The sequence below is a fragment of the Dreissena polymorpha genome, chromosome 3 (assembly GCF_020536995.1).
Source record: "Dreissena polymorpha isolate Duluth1 chromosome 3, UMN_Dpol_1.0, whole genome shotgun sequence".
NCBI lineage: Eukaryota > Metazoa > Mollusca > Bivalvia > Myida > Dreissenidae > Dreissena > Dreissena polymorpha.
The window spans coordinates 102,818,887-102,839,990 of NC_068357.1; the positions used below are offsets into that span (position 1 = coordinate 102,818,887).

Sequence of the window (21,104 nt, forward strand, 5' to 3'; positions counted from 1 at the left end):
AAGCATTTTTCAAGATACAAAGGGCCATAACTCCGTTTTTAACAGATGGTATACAATGCCATTTGGCGTGCATCATCCTCTTATGCATATATATACTCATACCAAGTTTCAATGAAACCAGCCAAAGCACTTTCAAGATATGGCTCCGGACACAAAAGTGCCTATAGTAAAAAGCATTTTTTCAAGATACAAAGGGCCATAACTCTGTTTTTAACAGATGGTGTACAATGCCATTTGGGGTGCATCATCCTCTTATGCATATATATACTCATACCAAGTTTCAATGAAATCCGCCAAAGCACTTCCAAGATATGGCTCCGGACACAAAAATGCCTATAGTAAAAAGCATTTTTTCAAGATACAAAGGGCCATAACTCTGTTTTTAACAGATGGTGTACAATGCCATTTGGCGTGCATCATCCTCTTATGCATATTATACTCATACAAAGTTTCAATGAAATCCGCCAAAGCACTTCCAAGATATGGCTCCGGACACAAAAGTGCCTGACGGACGGACTGATGGACGGACAGACGGACGGACAACGCCAAAACAATATCCCTCCGCCTCTGGCGGGGGATAATAAAGGGATATAATTCAAACACTAAGGTAGATAGAGTTATGGTTCTTAGTCACTGCACTTCTCCTACTTGCCATCTGTTTAAGTTTTAAGTTTCAAGTAAATCCCTTCAGTAGATTTAGAGTTATGCTCCGGACAAAAATTTACTTTAAAATTACATAAAAGGGGAGATAATTCAAAAACTAAGGTAGATAGACTTATGGTTCTTGGTCACTGCACTTCTCCTAGTTGCCATATGTTTATATTTCAAGATTCAAGTAAATCCCTTTAGTAGATTTAGAGTTATGCTCCGGACAAAATTTACTTTAAAGTTATATAATAGGGGAGATAAGTCACAAGAGCTGTCAGAGGACAGCGCCCTCGACTATTCGAGTGCTTGACAGTATAACATAAGCCATAATGGGCAAATTGTTCATATTCAATAATTTATTAGATCTTTCAAAAATAAAAAAAGGAAAAAAAAATTTTTTTTTGGGGGGGGGGGGGTTGAGAGGGGGTATAATGTGGGGTGTGGTCATTTATTAGACGATCTTTCAAAAATAAAAAAAGGAAAAAAAAAATTTGGGGGAGGTAGGGGGGTAGGGGGTGAGAGGGGGTATAATGTGGGGTGTGGTAATTTATTAGATGTTTAATAAAAAATAAAAATTGGGGGGGGGTAGGGGGGGTGGGGGTGTGAGGGGGGTATAATGTGGGGTGTGGTAATTTATTAGATGATGTTTAAAAAAATAAAATGGGGGGAGAGGTTGGGGGGGGGGGGGGGAAGGGATTCTGGGTAGGGGCGTGGGGTATTGTTTGGGTGGAATCCATTGTGGTATTCAGGTAGGTGTTGTTTTGTCAAAGTAATAATAAAATGTGATCATAAATAAAGAAGTTATGGCAATTTAAGCAAAATGTTCAATTATCTAAGTGTAAAAGGGGCCATAATTATGTCAAAATGCTTGATACAGTTGTCTGCTCTTGTTTATAGGTTGAGGTCATGTTGGTAAACAAGTATGCAACATATAAAAGCAATATGTCAAAGAATATAGGAAATATTTGGGGTAGTACGCAAACTTTAACATAGATTTATCAAATATGCATATTCTAAGTATAAAAGGGGCAATAATTATGACAAAATGCTTGATAGAGTTGTCTGCTCTTGTTTATAGGGGTCATGTTGGTAAACAAGTATGCAAAATATGAAAGCAATATGTCAAGGGACAATGAAAATAATTGGGGTAGTACGAAAACTTTAACATTTGCACGCTAACGAAAACGGAACGGAAACACCGACGCCGGGGTGAGTAGGATAGCTCCACTATATATATTTAATATATAATAGTCGAGCTAAAAAACTAAGGTAGATAGAGTTATGGTTCTTAGTCACTGCACTTTTCCTACTTGCCATCTGTTTATATTTCAAGTTTCAAGTAAATCCCTTCAGTAGATTTAGAGTTATGCTCCGGACAAAAATTTACTTAAAAATTATATAAAAGGGGAGATAATTAAAAAACTAAGGTATATAGAGTTGTGGTTCTTGGTCACTGCACTTCTCCTAGTTGCCATCTGTTTACATTTCAAGTTTCAAGTAAATCCCTTCAGTAGATTTAGAGTTATGCTCCGGACAAAAATTTACTTAAAAATTATATAAAAGGGGAGATACTTCAAAAACTAAGGTAGATAGAGTTGTGGTTCTTGGTCACTGCACTTCTCCTAGTTGCCATCTGTTTATATTTAAAGTTTCAAGTAAATCCCTTTAGTACAGTCCAACCTGTCAATAAAGACCACTCAAGGGATTTGGTCGTTGTGGTCTTTGTTCACAGGTGGTCTTTATTCGCAGGGTCGATCGAAACTTTGCAAAATATGCTAGTAGTTTTTTAACAGGTACCTTATCTATGTATGTGCTCTATTGTTTAAATGTTTGAATACTTATGCATGTATAATGAAATAAAGGATTGAAAAGACAGTTTTGTTTTACATTTGTATATTTATTACATGTTGTATTTCTATTCCCTTATGTTTTTATTATTTATTTAATTTATCATATACTGTAAAAATAACTATTGACATACATGTATATGTACATGTACATGTAATTCTACAAAGAACAAAGTACAAAATACACATAACATAGCAAACATTTATACATGAATCACTACTACACAACCAGTAAAGTTGACAATAATGGACAATAAATGACATCTGATATTTATATAAGACTGAAAACATCCAAGAATAAGATTCCAGACAGATACTCAACGTACCAGTAGAAACAACAAAACACAATAAGCACTACGACCCCCGTCCCCCTCCACTCAAGACACACACAAAATCAAAACAAACCACTTATGCACTAAGTCATTCACTGACGCGAATTTCGACTCACGCTTAGGGCGTTTACTTTCACAGTTTACGCTCTACTCGAATTCGTCCATAATCTCATGTTTACGCTTTAAAATGCTCTGAATTTGAGTTTTTCCTACACCAAGATCACTAGCCACTCGTCTACAACTGTGTCCTTTACCTAACAAACTAATGACCTTAACGCGTTCTTCCAACGTCAAGAACTTACGCTTGGAAGCCATGATGGTTAACTTGAACTGACAATTTACTTTTCTATAATCTATGAACGTCTTATTACGGAGAAATTTAAGAAGAGAATGACTATCAAAATGTTTATCTTTAATAGGCATCGTAAATGATATGAAACCGTTAATTTCCTTAATGAGTTTATGAAAGCCCCAAATTTGTCTTTGATATTTTCGGCAATTAGTACATAAATCGCGAGTCACTTAAATACAAAAGCAAATTTTTACACTTTTGACAAACTGTCAAATGCATAAAAGGAGCAGGCGACTACCAATTAGCAATGCATGTTAAATAAACAAACAACTGCTATGGAGTGCAATAAACTGTCACTTGCCAATATCTCCATAGCGACCGACAAGTCAACCGGTAAGATGTGTATCACGTGACTACGCAGCGTCCTGGCGGGCATTTGTTTTTTGAAAGTTGCGAAATCGTTGATTTTTAAGATTGCAGTGGTCGTTGTAAGCTATCAAAATGGAGATTTGGGAATGCAAAAGGGTGGTCGTTGGTCTTTGTTCACAGGTGGGCTTTATTCGCAGGTTCAATATATAGTGAAATCGTTCGGGGGGAAATCGGTGTGTTCGTTATTGACTGTTGGTCGCAATTAACAGGTTGGGCAGGTTGGACTGTATATTTAGAGTTATGCTCCGGACAAAAATTTACTTTAAAGTTATATAAAAGGGGAGATAATTCAAAAACTAAGGTAGATAGAGTTATGGTTCTTGGTCACTGCACTTCTCCTTGTTGCCATCTGTTTATATTCTAAGTTTAAAGTAAATCCATTGAATAGATTTGGAGTCATGCTCCGGACAAAGTTTCAGACGGACAGGACCAATTACTATATCCCCTCCGAATTTTTTTTTGGCGGGGATAATTAGAGAGCAGACACGAAAAGTGTGACAGACTGACAGTGCGAAAACTATATACCCCCTTTTCTTCGAAAGGGGGCATAAAAACTGTCATCCCTGATAAGCCTGTGTGGACTGCAAAGGCTCATACACACATGCATAAAGCCATGTTTACCCAGAGCCAGACTCAAATATATTCTCAAATTCACAATGACTTTGCAAGGATTAAGTGTGAATCTATTGTAATGCAATGTCAATGTTTCCTGCCTTAGTTGATTTGGCATTATTTCAATATAGAAAATAAGACAAGCTTTTCCTTAAGAAGAAAAGCAAGGTTACGCTTTAGCATGATTACATACTGTGAAACCATTATAATTCTTCAGGCATTATTTTTCGCCTATTTTGTCAGTGGACCAATTGATGAATTTAAGATCCTAACATAAATTATGACCAATGTTTTAACAAGAATAGAATAGTAATGATTAGCGCTTAATATTGTTAACAACTTAATTACCAATTGTGTGTATTGTGTTTTTCAGCTGATAATCAGCCATCACGCAGCGGATCCAGATCAAAGGCAATGAACAAAATTAAAAGATGAAGATGTGTGAATTGTGATTAACATCTTACTGAAATAGATTCTGCGCATTTATTACAAATAAATAAAGGACATATTAAGTTGTGTTTGGTTGTTTGCATTTAACAAGAGCACCGCATAACTGGTGCCACGCTCAGCTGCGGCTGCATTTTTGAAGAAATGAAAGCTTGTCATAAAAATTTTTTTAAGGTGACAGTGACCTTGACCTTTGACCTAGAGACCCAAATATGGGTGTGGCATGTAGAACTCATCAAGGTGCAGCTACATATGAAGTTTCAAAGCTGTAGGTGGAAGCACTTTGATTTTAGAGCCAATATTCAAAACCTTGACAAAATGTTAAGGTAGCGACCGCAACCGAAGCCGCCATTTTGAATTTGCCTTCTACTCCAATAGTAATTACGGTGTTTTTTTACGGAAAATTTTCTCCAAAAAGTTGAGTAATTTCTTTTTATTTTTACATTTTCACATGTATAAAACAATATTTCACTTATATATGCTATAAAAAATAGTAATAGATAATGATAGAGCAAACTTTCTATAAGAAATCGATTTCAGTTTCACGTGCCAATGTCGGCAAAAACGAAACCGGAAGCCATTGTTTTCAATTACACAGGGTGATTGCAAAAGCTATTTTCGTAACATTCCCATGATTTACGTCTGTGCGCTGCTGTGCGCACAACTTGCGTGCAAAATACTTCATTTTTATACGTAAATACGTATAATAAAATCGAAATTTAGTAATCTGGTGGTGGAAAAATAGGTATTTGTTCATGAATTATAAAAGCCCCGCGATTTTTCGGTCCATTTTTGACAAAAACAAACATTGTTTCATGTGATAACCAAAAGATCAAATCAAGTCGAGGCTGCACATTTTATGCGCACGTCACAAATTCAACCTAAGCATTCCCCGAAACTAAACTAGAAGTTTTGTCCGAATTTATCCGAAATTGAAACTTAATGTAAACAAACATACGTCAGCTGGATTTATGTGTGAAAACTATCATTTTAGTTGTTTTATTGACTATAAGCAATTTAAACAATATTTTATTGTTATTTTATGGATTATTATATACTACTCTAACAAAAAGTAACAATTAATAAACAAACACATAATATTTATTTTAATTCGTTATTATTAATTTTGAAAATGTCAAGACGTGACTTAAATGTGAAATCTTAAAGTAAAAGAAGCATGCCCTGTCCAGATTTTTTGGTTTACTTTATGTGGTTGTTCATTCTTGACTTAATGTGTTTGTTCATTCTTGTTTTGTTATAGTTTGTATTGTTACCATTTTCATTTGTTATAGTTTGGACAAAAGGGGAACAAAACAGATTTCACACTCAGTCAGTCACGGTTGCACACAGTTCAATGTAAGTATTTTTTAATGTCCTTTACATATTGCATAAATTTCAGATGATCAAAATGGACACCAGATTGACCACTAACAGATCGGCAATAGATTATATTAAATCACATGGACTAGATGGCTCCACAAAGTCTATGCTTGATGAAGGCAGTCTTCCTGTACATGTTACATACAAAAGCTTGTCCAATCACCTGGCACGTACTTACCAGAAGTACCAGCATTTAAACAAAAGTAGAAATCGTGTCAAAGGAAACAACAATTTTGAAAGGTTTATGAATGCCTCTTTTACTTTACCTGAAAATAAAGATGTTAAAAACATAAATACCAATAATATGCCAACAAGCAGTGAACTGTTCCATTCTAATGATGACCCAAATCTGAAAGCACAAGCTTATCAAGCAGTAGCAGAGGAATTAGCTGTTATGCTTTCGAGTACAAAAACTATGTTGTCTGAATTTGAAATTGAGTTGAAATTTGCTGTTGAAGAGAAATATGTAACAAGTAAGAGCATTGAAAATAATTCAAGTAAATTAAATGAAACAAAAAAGGCTCTGAAAAGAGCATCAAACAGGGAAGCCTACTGGCGAAACAAAATACCAAAATGTGAGCAGTCTTTTGAACATGATGATTATAGTGAAATTGAACAATTAAGAAATGATGTTGTTGGATTAAATAGAAAGATTTTGGAAAAAAATGACGAGATTAAGTATTTAAAACAATTAATTGATGAACTTAATATTGAAAATATTGCATTGAAAAAAATGGAAAAATTGACATTGTTTGATGAAGACACAAATTCATATATACCTGAATTACACACATGTGTTTATAAACTTTTAGACAATCCTGTTTCATGTGAACACGTCAGTGAAGTATTAAATAGTGTCTTATGTCTTTGCAACAAAAAAGCAAACAAACTGCCCTGCATAAGTACAATAAATAATTGGTTTATTGAACGTGCTTTAATTTCCCGTCGTCAAGTATCTGAATGTTGTGAGCAACCTAACACTACTTTGCACACAGACGAGGCCTAAAAGTACGGTACAAAATGGGGGGCTTTTGCTACACGGGTTGAAGGTCAGTATAAACTACTTGGACTTCGCAACATGGCCACCAAATCATCAAAGGACACATTGGATACTTTTAAAGAAATTTGGTCTGATATTGAAATAGCTAGTTGTTCTGAAAATGAAACTTCCAAAAAACTGCTATGTATCATAAAAAACACAATGAGTGATCGGTCTTCAACAGAAACAAAATTTAATGACATGTTGGAACAGTACAGAACGTCAGTTTTGCCTGATGTTATAAGCAATTTTAATGCAATGAATGAAGAGTCGAAGCAAGCCATATCCCAAATGAACAATTTTTTCTGTGACCTGCACACATTAGTTCATATGGCAGATGTATCACAAAAGTCATTATTTGAAGTTAATTTCTAAGTTTATAACAACACCACTGTGGAATGTTATTGAGGACAAAAGCATATCCATTTCTATGATGAATGAGAGATATCTAAGACTATTGAATTATTTGAATGTAACTGTAAATAGACTTGACAACTTTATCAAAGGAGAGCTCCCTTTGTTTGAAGATGTGCCAATTAAAACAGATAAAGTGTATGACTGTCTTGTGACACCTTCAACTTTAGATGGGTTAGTAACTCTGATCCTTTCAGTAACCATCCCAGCTTTGTCGAAGCTCATCCAAAACAAGTATGGTGACCATCTTCCTGGTGGAACCCATGCCACTATCAATTCGAACGAAACTGTAAGTGTGGATAAACACAACAAGTTCCCAGAAAGAGTTTTTTCATATGTTGATCATATTCTTTCCGCAAAACCAAATATTAAAACAAATTTTTTAAATAAAATTCATTTTAATTATTAAATACTTACCTGTTAACATATGCTTATACTTTCCAAGGGGAAATAACTCATCCAGAATTTTAACTGGGAATCCGCCACCTCAATACCGTAATACAGGCCAGGTTAAACATAGTGCAATGCAACCTAGCTAAAAATCGGTAACCAACCCTCAATATTCTTTCAATATATATACAAAAATATTAATCTAATAGCGGGGTGGGAGGTGGGACTCACCGATAACAGGTAAGTATTTAATAATTAAAATGAATTTTATTTAAAAAATTTGTTTTAATGTCATAAATACTGACCTGTTATCGTATGCTGAATTTGCAGCTGCGGTGGGAAGGTTCGTGTATATTTTCCCAATACAGTAGAACCCATAAACAGGGTTATCAGCTAATGATATCAAGTAATCTTCGTTAAAACGGTATTAATTATGACTTCTCGGACAGAGTAATATGTCTATGTCGTAAAGAAGACACTACCATTAGTGAAACCACAACAAGCCCAAACATATACAAATTGTATTGTTGGCACTTCAGAAAACGAAGATAAAAAGATGACAAAGGTGGTCGGATTCCTCCAGTAAACAGCTTAGAGCACGTCAAAAAGTGGGGTGTGATTAATATATGCCCACAAAACAGACAGAGGTCAGATCCTAAAAAGGAATGAATCCTTAGATAGGATAAGAGTAACTTTCCTTAGTCGAGGTCTAACCCCGAGAAATAGAAGCGCAGACACATCTCCCCCCCCCCCCCTCTTTTTGGGGAAATGAAGAGTGTCTTTTGAGAACCTCGAATGGACTTCCGACTAACACTGCTGAGATAGAACTTCAAAGCCCTGATTGCCCAAAGAAGTTTATCCTCATCTTCATGACTACCAGTTTAAGAAAAACTTGGAAACTTGAAGGTAGAAGCCATATAGAGGACTTGATATTAAGCAAGAAATCCTGGCTGACACAACAAAGTGAAAACGACAATAGATCCAACTGGAATTGGTCGTATTCAACAGAAAAAGCATGAATTTCACTTCTCCGTATGGTAAAAGCCAAAATAAGGAAAACCTTCTTAAAATTATATTGGAACTGTTAATAAGCCTGATGAAAAAGGTTCATAGGGAGCTCATTAAGCATCCCAACATGTAACACAAGTCAAAACCGCTTAAGAAGGTAAAGGAACGAAAAACATAGTGTTGACGTTCCATAGTCTGGATCAGTTCCAAAATAGGTAAGACAGCACAGAGTTGCGATGACTTGCACAAAACAAGGTATACGAAAGCATAATCTCTATCCCTTGATGAAGAAAAGAACAAATATCTTATCATCAAGAAAAAGATGAGAAAAACCTCTATGTATCTACACTACGCGGCCCGCGATTTTTGCCAAAATCACCGATCACCGCGTTTGGGCCAACGTGGCAAATCGCGGCGATTCACCGCAAATCGCGGTGATTCTCCGCAAATCGCGGTGATTCACCGTGATGACACTCTATGGGTGATTCGCAGTGATTCCGCCGTGATTTCACTGCGACCATCTCGCGATAAAGATCAGCTGTTGAATTATCGCAAAACACCGCAAATCGCCGTGATTGGCATGAAACTACTATATTTAAATTTCAACTTATTAACTAATGTCATTATTATTGACGATCACATTATATCGCGAAAATGTATTCCAATATGAAAGTAAACACCGTACTTGCTGAATGTCAAATCCTGATTCCAAACAATATCTTTATTTCTTAAAATAAAAATTGTACAGTACGGCTCACGCAAAACCAACAAAGTTCGCGGCTACAGATTCTTTTGTTCTCGAAGTTTCTCCGCAGCCACAACGAGTATTCACTCCGAATCATGCCGAGGCCGTCGGCTATAATTGACGGATATAAGAAACAGGTTAAGAAAATAACCTGATATTTTTACTTCTACCCGATTGTTTTAACATTTCGTCAGCTTCTCTGCATACTTCATACAATTACAATCGGATGTCATCTGTCAATGATTGTGTAGGAAAGTAACCATATCCAAGAAATTTACATAGTTTAATCTCGGAAACGAGAATTGCTTTTAACGTTGAAATAAACAATAACAAGGGCTGTTTGTAAAACATGCATGCCCCCCATATGGGCTGTCCGTTGTAGTGGCAGCCATTGTGAGAATACGATTTTTGTCACTGTGACCTTGACCTTTGACCTAGTGACCTGAAAATGAATAGGGGTCATCTGCGAGTCACGATCAATGTACCTATGAAGTGTCATGATCCTAGGCAAAAGCGTTCTTGAGTTATCATCCAAAAATCATTTTACTATTTCGGGTCACTGTGACCTTGACCTTGTGACCTCAAAATCAATAGGGGTCATCTGCAAGTCATGATCAATCTACCTATGAAGTTTCATGATCCTAGGCGTATGCGTTCTCGAGTTATAATCCGAAAACCATTTTACTATTTTGGGTCACCGTGACCTTGACCTTTGACCTAGTGACCTCAAAATCAATAGGGGTCATCTGCGAGTTATGATCAATCTACCCATGAAGTTTCATGATCCTAGGCGTATGCGTTCTTGAGTTATCATCCGGAAACCATTTTACTATTTCGGGTCACCGTGACCTTGACCTTTGACCTAGTGACCTCAAAATCAATAGGGGTCATCTGCAAGTCATGATCAATCTACCCATGAAGTTTAATGATCCTAGGCGTATGCGTTCTTGAGTTATCATTCAAAAACCATTTTACTATTTCGGGTCACCGTGACCTTGACCTTTGACCTAGTGACCTCAAAATCAATAGGGGTCATCTGCGAGTCATGATCAATGTACCTATGAAGTTTCATGATCCTAGGCCCAAGCGTTCTTGAGTTATCGTCTGACAACCACCTGGTGGACGGACCGACAGACCGACCGACAGACCGACATGAGCAAAGCAATATACCCCCTCTTCTTCGAAGGGGGGCATAAATATTTGCATAAAACTTGCTAAAATACACAGACGACAAAAATATAAAAAATGGCGACCATTTGAATAAAATCAAATGGTTCATTGGTAAAATGAATACTTTCACTTCGTTCTGATTTTCAGAAAATGACTTTTACATGTGCATCTAAATTTAAATTTACACATTGCTTCAGATGATGTACGCGTCTCCAATCCCGATTGGGCTGCTAGATCTATTTAATAAAATAGTAGCGTGTAAAATTCATTTGATAATAGCAAACGTTTGTCTTTACTATTTCTCGAGCAATGTTGAACGGCATTTACTTTTGAAAATGGAAGCCGTGATCATTCGGAATTATCGTTATTTTAAATGTTTCAAACATAGTTTGTTACTCTTAAAATTAGGCGGTGAATCGTTTGATTTGGCATTCTGTTTCATTTCGGACCTCGTACAATTTTTCAGATCATAATCTCTGTGCTTTAATACTCGAACTTGTTAGTTTCTGACCACGTGTGCTACTGAAAGTAACCATCAGGCTGTGTATTATGGTCCGTGGAAGTTGCTAGGACCCGTGTTGATGATCCCTAAATGTTAGATAAGCATGTGCACTATCAATTGAGTTGGTAAGTACAAAAGTTCTACTGAAAACCGCCGACTGCGTCTTTGTTTTATTATCCAATCAAGCCCCGAACATCCAATATCCTGTGTTTTACCAGAAACAAACTTAAGATTAAGCACGTGTCGTCTGTCAAAACAATGAATGTATAGCTGTTAACATATTGAATTGCTCACACAGTTAATTCCCATATATGCTCTCGGAAACAGACTTGCATAAAACATTTAAAATAACGATATTTATTTTCATAAGAATTGCTAATAATTTGACAATTTCAATAAACAGATATTGGTTTATTTTCACAATATTAACTCCCTTTCTCGATTCGAAAATGACGTGTACATGTTGCATTAAATCTAAACTTTAATGAATTTGTTTATTGGTTGTTGAAGAATATTATGATCTGTACACGACATTTGTGTGTAGTCAGTATACAATGCGTTTCAATAACGAAGGAACTGAAACAGCTAGACGGTTACAATACAGCGTGTTTTAATTATATTTTATTTAGAGGAAGTGTCAATGCCAAGTTTTTGGCGAGGTACCCCGGTAATTAAGTTGAAATTCACAACGAAACTTTTAATGGAAATTAAAATTAATGATTTCAATGTTTTACCCACTTTGAAATGTTTATTTACAAATAAATACACACACGCCAATTTTCGCGCGCTTTTTATCAGAACAAAGAAATTAATTTTATTCATTTGCACTATGTATTTGTGGCTAGAATTTGTAACCGAAAATAGCTGTTCACGACGCGTGCAAACCGTGTCAGGTGATTTACAGATGTACAATACAACTGATCTGATTGGGCGCTTATATTTCATCAAATCTTTAAATAGAAACATATGCCGAAATTCATTTGATAATTTTGAACGCTTGTGTATGACATTCTTTGGGACTCTTATTGTCAATATTAACCAGAATTCGCTTTTAAAATGGAAATCGGGCATATGCGGGATTATCGAGTAATGGATAAAGACGGAAGAAGTTGCATGTATGTGATTGAGACAGTTGAAACGTATGTATCGGGGAATCGAGAGACTCGGAAAAATACGACAATTACATTACAATCAGTTATGAGTTATCCATGGCTTCAAACTGTTAATTGCATAATCAAAAACGCAATTATCACTCCTCCAGGTGCGGTATCATACAGCTAGGTGTGAACACTGTTTTGTTTTATACGCAGCATTTAAAAAGACAAAAAAAACTGTCAGGGACATGGGTGTGAAATACATGTTGACATTTTAAAAAGGATACTCGATTATATCTGCCAACAATGCTAATAATCCCATATTGCTATATCTCTGTGAAGATTATATATGTACATGTAACGTAGGAAAATCGTTCTTCACCACGTTGACTGGGAACGCGGTGAATCGCGGTGAATCACCGCGGAGATCATATTTATCGCATTTGCGGTGATCATGCTCGACCTAGCGTGATGAAACGCACGAGATTGCGGTGATTTTTCACCCAAAATAAATAATGACCACCGCGTGTCGGTGATTTAGGCAAAAATCCCGGGCCGCGTAGTGTAGCAGAGTGATTAAGGTAATAACTATGCTCTCGAATACCCAGTAAAAAATGAATTTCCATAGAACCTTTATACAGTTCTGATGGAATTATCCTTGCACAAGTAACAAGGATTGAAACTCTAACAGAAAAAACGTTCTTCTGTAGAGATAACTATAAGTTATTAATGGCCAGACATGTAGTGGCACATGCTTGGATCAGTAAAAATATGTCTCTCTGAGATATGATATTTGACTTGTGAAGAAGTTTCCTGAAAATAATTGTACAGGAGACTTAAAAGGTCGTAGAACCATAATCCCATGGTTCATTAAGTATATTGCATGAAATTATGGCAAAAACTCAGTTATTGCAAAAACTCACCAAGAAGGCAAGATATTCCAGTTTATGTCAATGGACGAATGTATAACAATCGCACACCCTGCTGGATCGATTTCTGTGAACTGCATTATTGACGTTGTTCAGCATACCGGTATACACTGCAATATACGATCGCATAACGCTAATTACTAGCGTTTGATGATAAACAACATTCTTTGATATACTATGTACACCATGCAACTTCACTGGCGCGCATGCGCAATTACATTATTTGAACCCAACGGAAAATAATTCGAAAGAAAGAACTGCAGGACAAAACGTCCAACAGGGCGTTGAGACGACCTGGTATGAGTAAGACGATAGAGAAAATTTGTTGTTCTTGCAAAGAACGAATAAGTTCCTGATTTCCAGTTACAAGGAGTGATAATATGATAACCTCCGCGTCTGTAAGTAAACCTCGACCGATGTGTGATAGTTGAAACCATCACAAAGGAATCGTGAAAATGTGTTGTAAATGAAAAACAGCTAAAAAGAATTTTCGCTTTTCAAGATGTAGATGTGCAGGTGATATTCATTAGGATACCACATAATTGAGAAAATCAAGATACGTTGTTCTATGTGATCGTCCATAACCTTCTCTGCTCACATCTGTATAAGATGTAAGGAAGGTTGTGGTAGAATAAACTATATTCTTGCCAAGATAATCTTCTAGTCTAGACACCACTGAATAGTGGTAAATAATGACAAAAAGATGGAAATCTGTGTCATTGAATAATCCCAAGATTAATACAATTATCTTAAAAATAAAGCTGAAACAGACGTAAGAAAAGACGTCTCAGCAGAAGGACCGGTGACCGGATCGGTAAATACTGACCGGTGACCGGAACCATTTGTCAAGGATGCGTGGGCAAAGAAACCACGGCAAGCCGAACTTTCCCACTCCAAACACACTTGAAAATTGGTAGAATAGGACAGTGTTTAACACTTATAAGTTTATGACCTATCTACAGAATATAGCCTCTTCTTGAACCAATAACAGGCGCCTTTAAAATCCTGGATAATACAGGTCGCGAAGTCATCGATTTGCAAAGTACGGAAATATGATTGACAGCGGTACCTCCGGAATCGGAGGTGTGATGGCAGAAAAAGGTGAAAACCCTAGGAGTAACCTTAAGCGGGTCCACGCTTGCCGGTAGAATGCATGGAAGTCTTAAATTCTGACTTGATTAATCCATTTACTTCAAGACTGCTAACCGGGACGAATTCCGAAAGGAATACGACCAGTTATAGGAAGACGGCCTGTTATGGCCAGAAGTGTAATAGAAGAATAACTTTAAGATGAGGTCCCTCCAGATCCTAGGATCTAAGTTCAATAGGTCCTAAGCCATCTACAAGACTGTAGCCGCTATGCGGTCAATCTGATGGGCAATCCTATGTATCAGAACTCTTGTTGATTCCAGTAGCTTGAAAATATGCACTGTCGTAGGAGCAATAGAAAAGCAGAAGTCGATACAAAATGTCGTCTTGCTAATCCTGCTAGCGTCATTAATGTGTCCCAACTGTTCCGTGACACTGACTGCAAAGTCTGTAGCCGACAGGTAAAGGCGGTTAAAACAATTCATCCTTCGGGTCTCGAACATAAATTAATAGAGGTCAAATAGTAATGTTCGACCTCAATGCTAGTCTCCGAGCCCACTTCAGCCGATCTATCTGCAAGACCAGTAGTCTGCATGTAGCCGGTTGAGATAGAAGTACAAATAACAGATATAGCATGATTTGGTAACCGTCGCCAGTAGAACATCAGTATTGAAAAACACAAAAAGTCATGTAGATTGTTGAATCCATAAAATATAGTATTCAATACAATCATAGCCAGGGGTATACAACTAGGTAATGAAGACGATACCCGTGATACCAAAAAATGACCGATGAAAACACAGTGGAATACCGGTAATTGGTAACTGGTGACAGAACCTGACCGGTCAATGACCGGTAACTGTAGCCAGGTGAACGGACCAGTCATAATATGACCGGTGACGTTACCAGTTAAAGACAAAAAAAAATTCTGACCGGTGATCAGTGATCGTTGATATGACCGATGAATGGTGACCGATGTCCGGTGATCGGGACCGGTATAATATAACTGCGTCAGAATGGAAATATCTGGTGCAGAAGAATGACCATCCACGAAGTCATCTGATAATGTTAACCGGAAAACAACGGTAGATTATCAGTATTAATAGGCATAAGTGTCCTTGTAGTCGTAGTGGAGAAAAGAACAGCTTATCCCGAAGCCTGAAAGTTAAACGAACTAGTGTTCGTATACAACTACGGCTCGGTGACTGCAACATGTGTGGATGCCATAAGAAAAACCATCACACGTGGAATGGAGACATGATATTCCTAAAGGAATAAAATGGAGAACGTCGATATGACCAGTAGGTTCATTAACGCCTACGTGAGAAGTGGCGACATCCATATAACTGCGATGCCGAAATATTGTTCGGCTACGCTGGAAATATTGTCTTCTACAATATTGTCTCCGTGAGCATTGACGTGATCACTTACGAGCGTATCAATGCCGAGAACTGCTCAATGAAGGAGAGGTATGTTCGATAACTATCCTGTTGTGCTCAATGAAGTCCGCTGATGTCTACATGAAGGTTGACGACGTCCTCGTTTCCTGCGATGTCGAGATGTGGATCGGCCGAGATGTGGATCGGCTGCGATGAGACCGAGATCTTCTAGAATAACGTCTCCGTGAGTGACGACGTGATTGCTTACGAGAGCCGCAACGATGAGAACTGCTCGACGAAGAAGAGCGTGTCCGATGTCTTATCCTTGATGAAGACGATGTATTCGACGACGAATAGGAGAATAATTCAATGAAGAAGACCGAGTTCTTCTTCTTGACTGGTGACTGGTGTTATCGGTGGCAGGCCTAACTGATGACTGTTGACCAGTGACCAGACCGGTGATCAATGACCGGACCGGACCGGTGACATGACCGGACCGGTGACATGACCGGTGACCGGACCGGTGATCAATGACCGGACCGGACCGGTGACATGACCGGTGACAAGACCGGTGACCGGACCGGCCGGTCAGACGTCGATCAATGGTCCGTGATCAACGTCCCCGGTGACGTACCGGTCATATCATGACCAGTGTTGTCACCGGATAATGACCGTATGGCGGATGCCAAATGGTCCGGCATTGGTCGATGTCCTTGACCAATGCCATCGGGCAAAGACCGGCTGACGGGTGTCGCCATATGGTCTGATGTTGACCGACTGTCTAAGAGACTTAGCATAGTACGGTCGCCATTGTTCCCGATACCCGGTGACTGTTGCTGCAACTATCATCCATGGTCTGCGAAGTCACCGGGTATTTATCCACTCTTGTTTCTGCGACCATCATGTAGTCGAATATATGAAAAACAAGAGCAAAACATATTCAACCATAAACTGGTCACAGATCAGATTATCATACGGCACATAAAATCATTATTTGACCATAATGAAAATTATAATAATACTGCCGTAGATCATAAATTAAACAAAAGTTAATTCAAAACAGATGAAAAATAAAATGACGATCAATAAGATTGTCATACGGAACGTTAAAATCATTATTGCACACAATGGCAAATGATAAACAATCTGTCAAAAGAAGAACACGCTTTGCACGATCTCGTAACACATTAGAAGAACATGCTTTGCACGTTCTAGCAATGTATTAGAAGAGCACGTTTTGCACGTGGTCGTTCGCGCCTGAAAACACCCAGCATGGTAGAAATAAACCATTGTTCGATAAAAACAAGCATGGCTTACCATTTACAAATGAAACAAAATCCATTAAATCCACACAAATTAATCCGAATGAGAAATAAAAAGATAAATAACACAATTTATCTATTCAAAACCCCAATCAACCAAGCGAAAAACAGTATTTTAATTCAGAGCTGTAAAAGACACGTTTACACCAGATTGATCCGGAAAGAATATTGAGGGTTGGTTACCGATTTTTGGCTAGGTTGCATTGCACTATGTTTAACCTGGCCTGTATTACGGTATTGAGGTGGCGGATTCCCAGTTAAAATTCCGGATGAGTTATTTCCCCTTGGAAAGTATAAGCATACGATAACAGGTCAGTATTTATGACATTAAAACACTAGCTCTAGAGGCACAAATTACATTTTCTTTAAATAAAACATGTGATTGGTTGGAAAACAAGACAAACATAAATGAAATTATTAAAGAAACAAGAAAAGAAGTGAAAATTGAAAAGTTAAGATTCAAAGAAAGAGAAAAAATAATATTACAAAAAAGACTTGAAAAACAGGAGGAGGAATTCATAAAGAAAGAAGAACAAGAACAGCGTCGCATTGAACGACTTGAAAAAGAAACTACTGACATGTTATTTTTTGGTCTTTGGCAAAATGTGCAGCAAATGGAAAGTGAATTGGAAAAAATCAAATCTAAAACTGAACAAATAGAGACCTTCAAATATGGTTTAGAATAAATGTTTTTCAACAAAAGTGTGACACTGATGTCTTTTTGTTCAGTCATGTTGTCAATGGTCAACGTGTTCCCCTAAATGTTGATGAACTCAAGAACAATGTTACATCCCTTATCAGTGTTCTGCCGTGGATGCGCCCTTGCGTCATTGGCCCACAAATAAAAGATTTGTCCCCACCCGTTTTCTGTATATGGGTCTGCGGGCGCACAGGAATTAGGAATAAAAACTAATCGCTTCAATTTGTAAGTCGGTAAAGTAATCGAGTGAATGTGTAACTAGAACGAATTATTTTATTGGACGTGACATCATTTTGCAGCCAATGGTTAATTTACTTTAATAACACTTTATTGCAATGGTAAGTTGACGTTATAACAACCAATCAGCTGATATCAAGGAAATTTTCACACCTATCAAAATGGCGGAAAGTGACCGGCTGAAGAAAACAAAATCCACTTCAGTTTTTTTCCTCCGGAAGGTAAAATTAGAAAATATGACAATAATAATAACAACACCCCAACAGAGTCTTCCCAACTCCCAACATTGTTTAGCAATGACAAAAAAGTCTGCCCCTAAACGTACATTCCAAGCAAATTGTCTTCAAAAATTGTATTGGTCACTGTTTGACAACAACAAAATGACATGCAGTTTGTGCATAAAGTACAAACAAAGAAAACCCCTTTACTATTGGTAATTCTTATTATCGAACAAGTACTTTGACACGCAATGCTGAGTCCAATGACCATAAATCTGTTCAAATTTTTGTAAATATGTTGACAATTGTTTGACAGTTTAAAAAAGTTTTTAAAATGTTCAAGTTTGAATTAGAATGTTACATCCTGTGGACTGGCTGTAAGAAGAAATCAAGCAAATTTAAGAGTGCAAGTAAAAGGTAATTAGTTTCTGAAAATTTAATTTTGCTACAAATATATATTTCTGTGTCCCCAGATTTTTCCTTTTTGTCCCCACTTTTTTAACCCTAAAGGGTCACTGTCCCCAACAGTAAAGATTCACAGCAGAACACTGCTTATTAAACACTCGTTTACTACTCCGCCACCAGAAACACCCCATATTCTTGTAAACAAATCTATAGAGCACAGATGGCTTGACAATGATATTCCCAAATGGTACAGCGGCCAAGTCATTTCTCAGGTAAATGTAGTAGCAGTGCCTGTTGCTATAATAGTAAGTTTTTCACATGTCAACTTTGTAGCTTCAAAATCAATGATATAATACATATTGAAATATACTATTTATCAGTTATTTACTAATTTCAGGTTCCTGGATTTCCAGAATGGTTTAACGTTATCTACGATGGAGACGAAGCGGTTTACACTGCCAAGCTAGGGGAAGACCTTAAAGAAGGAGATGTTATTATTAAACCCTGAGGTTTGAGTAATAATTCAGCTGAGAGAAGGCAAATTCAAAAGAATGGCATAAATGAAATTTGGATTTTTATATGTATTACATTATATATATATTATATGTGTGTTCTGGCAAAACTTGGTATCATTCCTGGCACTTTCAGCAATCTAATCAACGAAAACTGGGCAAACAATAGTGAATAAAATTGAATTTAATTTATGTTCATTGTTATATATGCATGTTTAAACAACAAAATAATATACCAGAATGAATATTTTAAACATATAATCAGGTTAAGTATAACTCTTTGCACCTATTGTCCAATAAATTGTTGGCAAGTAAACATTGGCTGAGAGTAAGATTTTCAAAAAAATCAAAGGGGCATAACTCTAGTTATACCTCTCCGATTTTCATAAAACTTGCAGATTTGGATTTGTCTTGACAAGACCTTTCCAATGATGTATAACACTTGTGGGTTTGTAGAAAATAAAAAAATGGGTTGTGGTCGCTAGTTAAGGTTTTAGCACGACATACAAATGGCATAACAATATATGGGTCCATTACTATCACCTGATAACAAACGACTAGTTAATTGGCATTTGACAAACAGGCAGTGTTCTCCAGAAGCACCAGCAGCCGATGATTTCACCGGTTACTAACTATCTTGGCGCCGGCTACTTTTCCCAAAAATATCAATTCCAAACAGTGCAAAAAACTGCCATTTTAGTACTTACATGTACAGGTAGTCGCTGGCTACTTTAAAATATAACTGGCTAGTCAAATATTAATGGAAAACACTGAAACAGGCCACACCTCCTGCAAGTGACTCCTATGTGTCCTCCCACTTTCTCCACCACGATTTGTATTACAAACAAATCGGATACTGACTGACGAAATTGAAAAAAAATCAGAAATTGGCGAAGTTGACTGCTTACCAAATAGTCAATTTTTTTAATGATGAAATACATCAATTCAAATGTAATCGCAGTGTTTTGGAGAGGCAGCAAAGTTCAGATTTTTTCACATCATTTTCAGGAATGTCTAAACTAAACTTTTTCATCCGCTGTAAAAAAATGTCATGTCAGTAATAAACTGTGTTGCAAATAAAAGGATTTCTCACTTGTACATGTCTTTCTCCAGTCTTTCCATTTTGACATTGGTGAGAATGCAGTCTGCGTCTGTAGAGTCTGGGAAGTCTATCTTGTACACGTCTGGAGGGTTGCACAGGTCAAGCCACTGAATGCGAAACTTGCGGGTGTTGTCAAACACATTCTGAAGTGTCTTGCAGAGGTAAAATGAACCTAAATACAGACAGAAACACAGGTAAGTAACCAATGTTTAGCTAACGTTTAGCTACTTATGCTTGATTAGAGTATGATTAAACATTTTTATGAAAATTGCTGGAATTTATGACAAAAATACTTATTAGTAGGAAAATACACAACTTTCGAGTAAAAACATAGATGTCCGAATTTTTCAGGTCCAAATCAGGACATTCCATAACAAGGGACAAAATTGTCACAAAACCAGGTTTTCATTGTGAAAAAAAAATCTGATAAAGGGAGAAAACTCAAACTGAACTTTTGAAATGAACAAACAAAATTAACCCCCTTTGTAAGTTTGTTTAAAAAAAAAATCTATTTTTAGTCGTGGCGACCTTGACATTGGAGATATTGACGTGACTCTTTCGTGCGACACACCGTCCCATGATGGTGAACAAATGTGCCAAATGATTTTAAAATCTCACAATGAATGACATAGTTATGGCCAGGACAAGCTCATTTATGGTCATTTTTGACCTTTGAACTCAAAGTGTGACCTTGACCTTGGAGATATCAACGTAATTATTTCGCGCGACACACCGTCCAATGATGGTGAACAAATGTGCCAAATGATTTTAAAATCTGACAATGAACGACATATTTATGGCCCGGACAAGCTTGTTCCGCCCGCCCGCCAGCCCGCCAGCCAGCCAGCCCGCCCGCATTCGC

At 37.2% G+C, this 21,104-nt stretch overlaps 1 protein-coding gene across 3 annotated transcripts in view; it reads right to left on the minus strand.

Annotated features, from left to right (window-relative positions):
- The window catches only part of LOC127872886 (poly [ADP-ribose] polymerase tankyrase-like), a 255,395-nt gene that overhangs the window by 206,440 nt on the left and 27,851 nt on the right, over window positions 1-21,104 (minus strand). For all 3 annotated transcript variants that reach the window (XM_052416370.1, XM_052416369.1, XM_052416368.1), the window contains exon 4: window positions 20,234-20,414. In XM_052416370.1, the coding sequence (XP_052272330.1) occupies window positions 20,234-20,414 (181 nt within the window). The remainder of the gene's footprint in view (window positions 1-20,233; window positions 20,415-21,104) is intronic.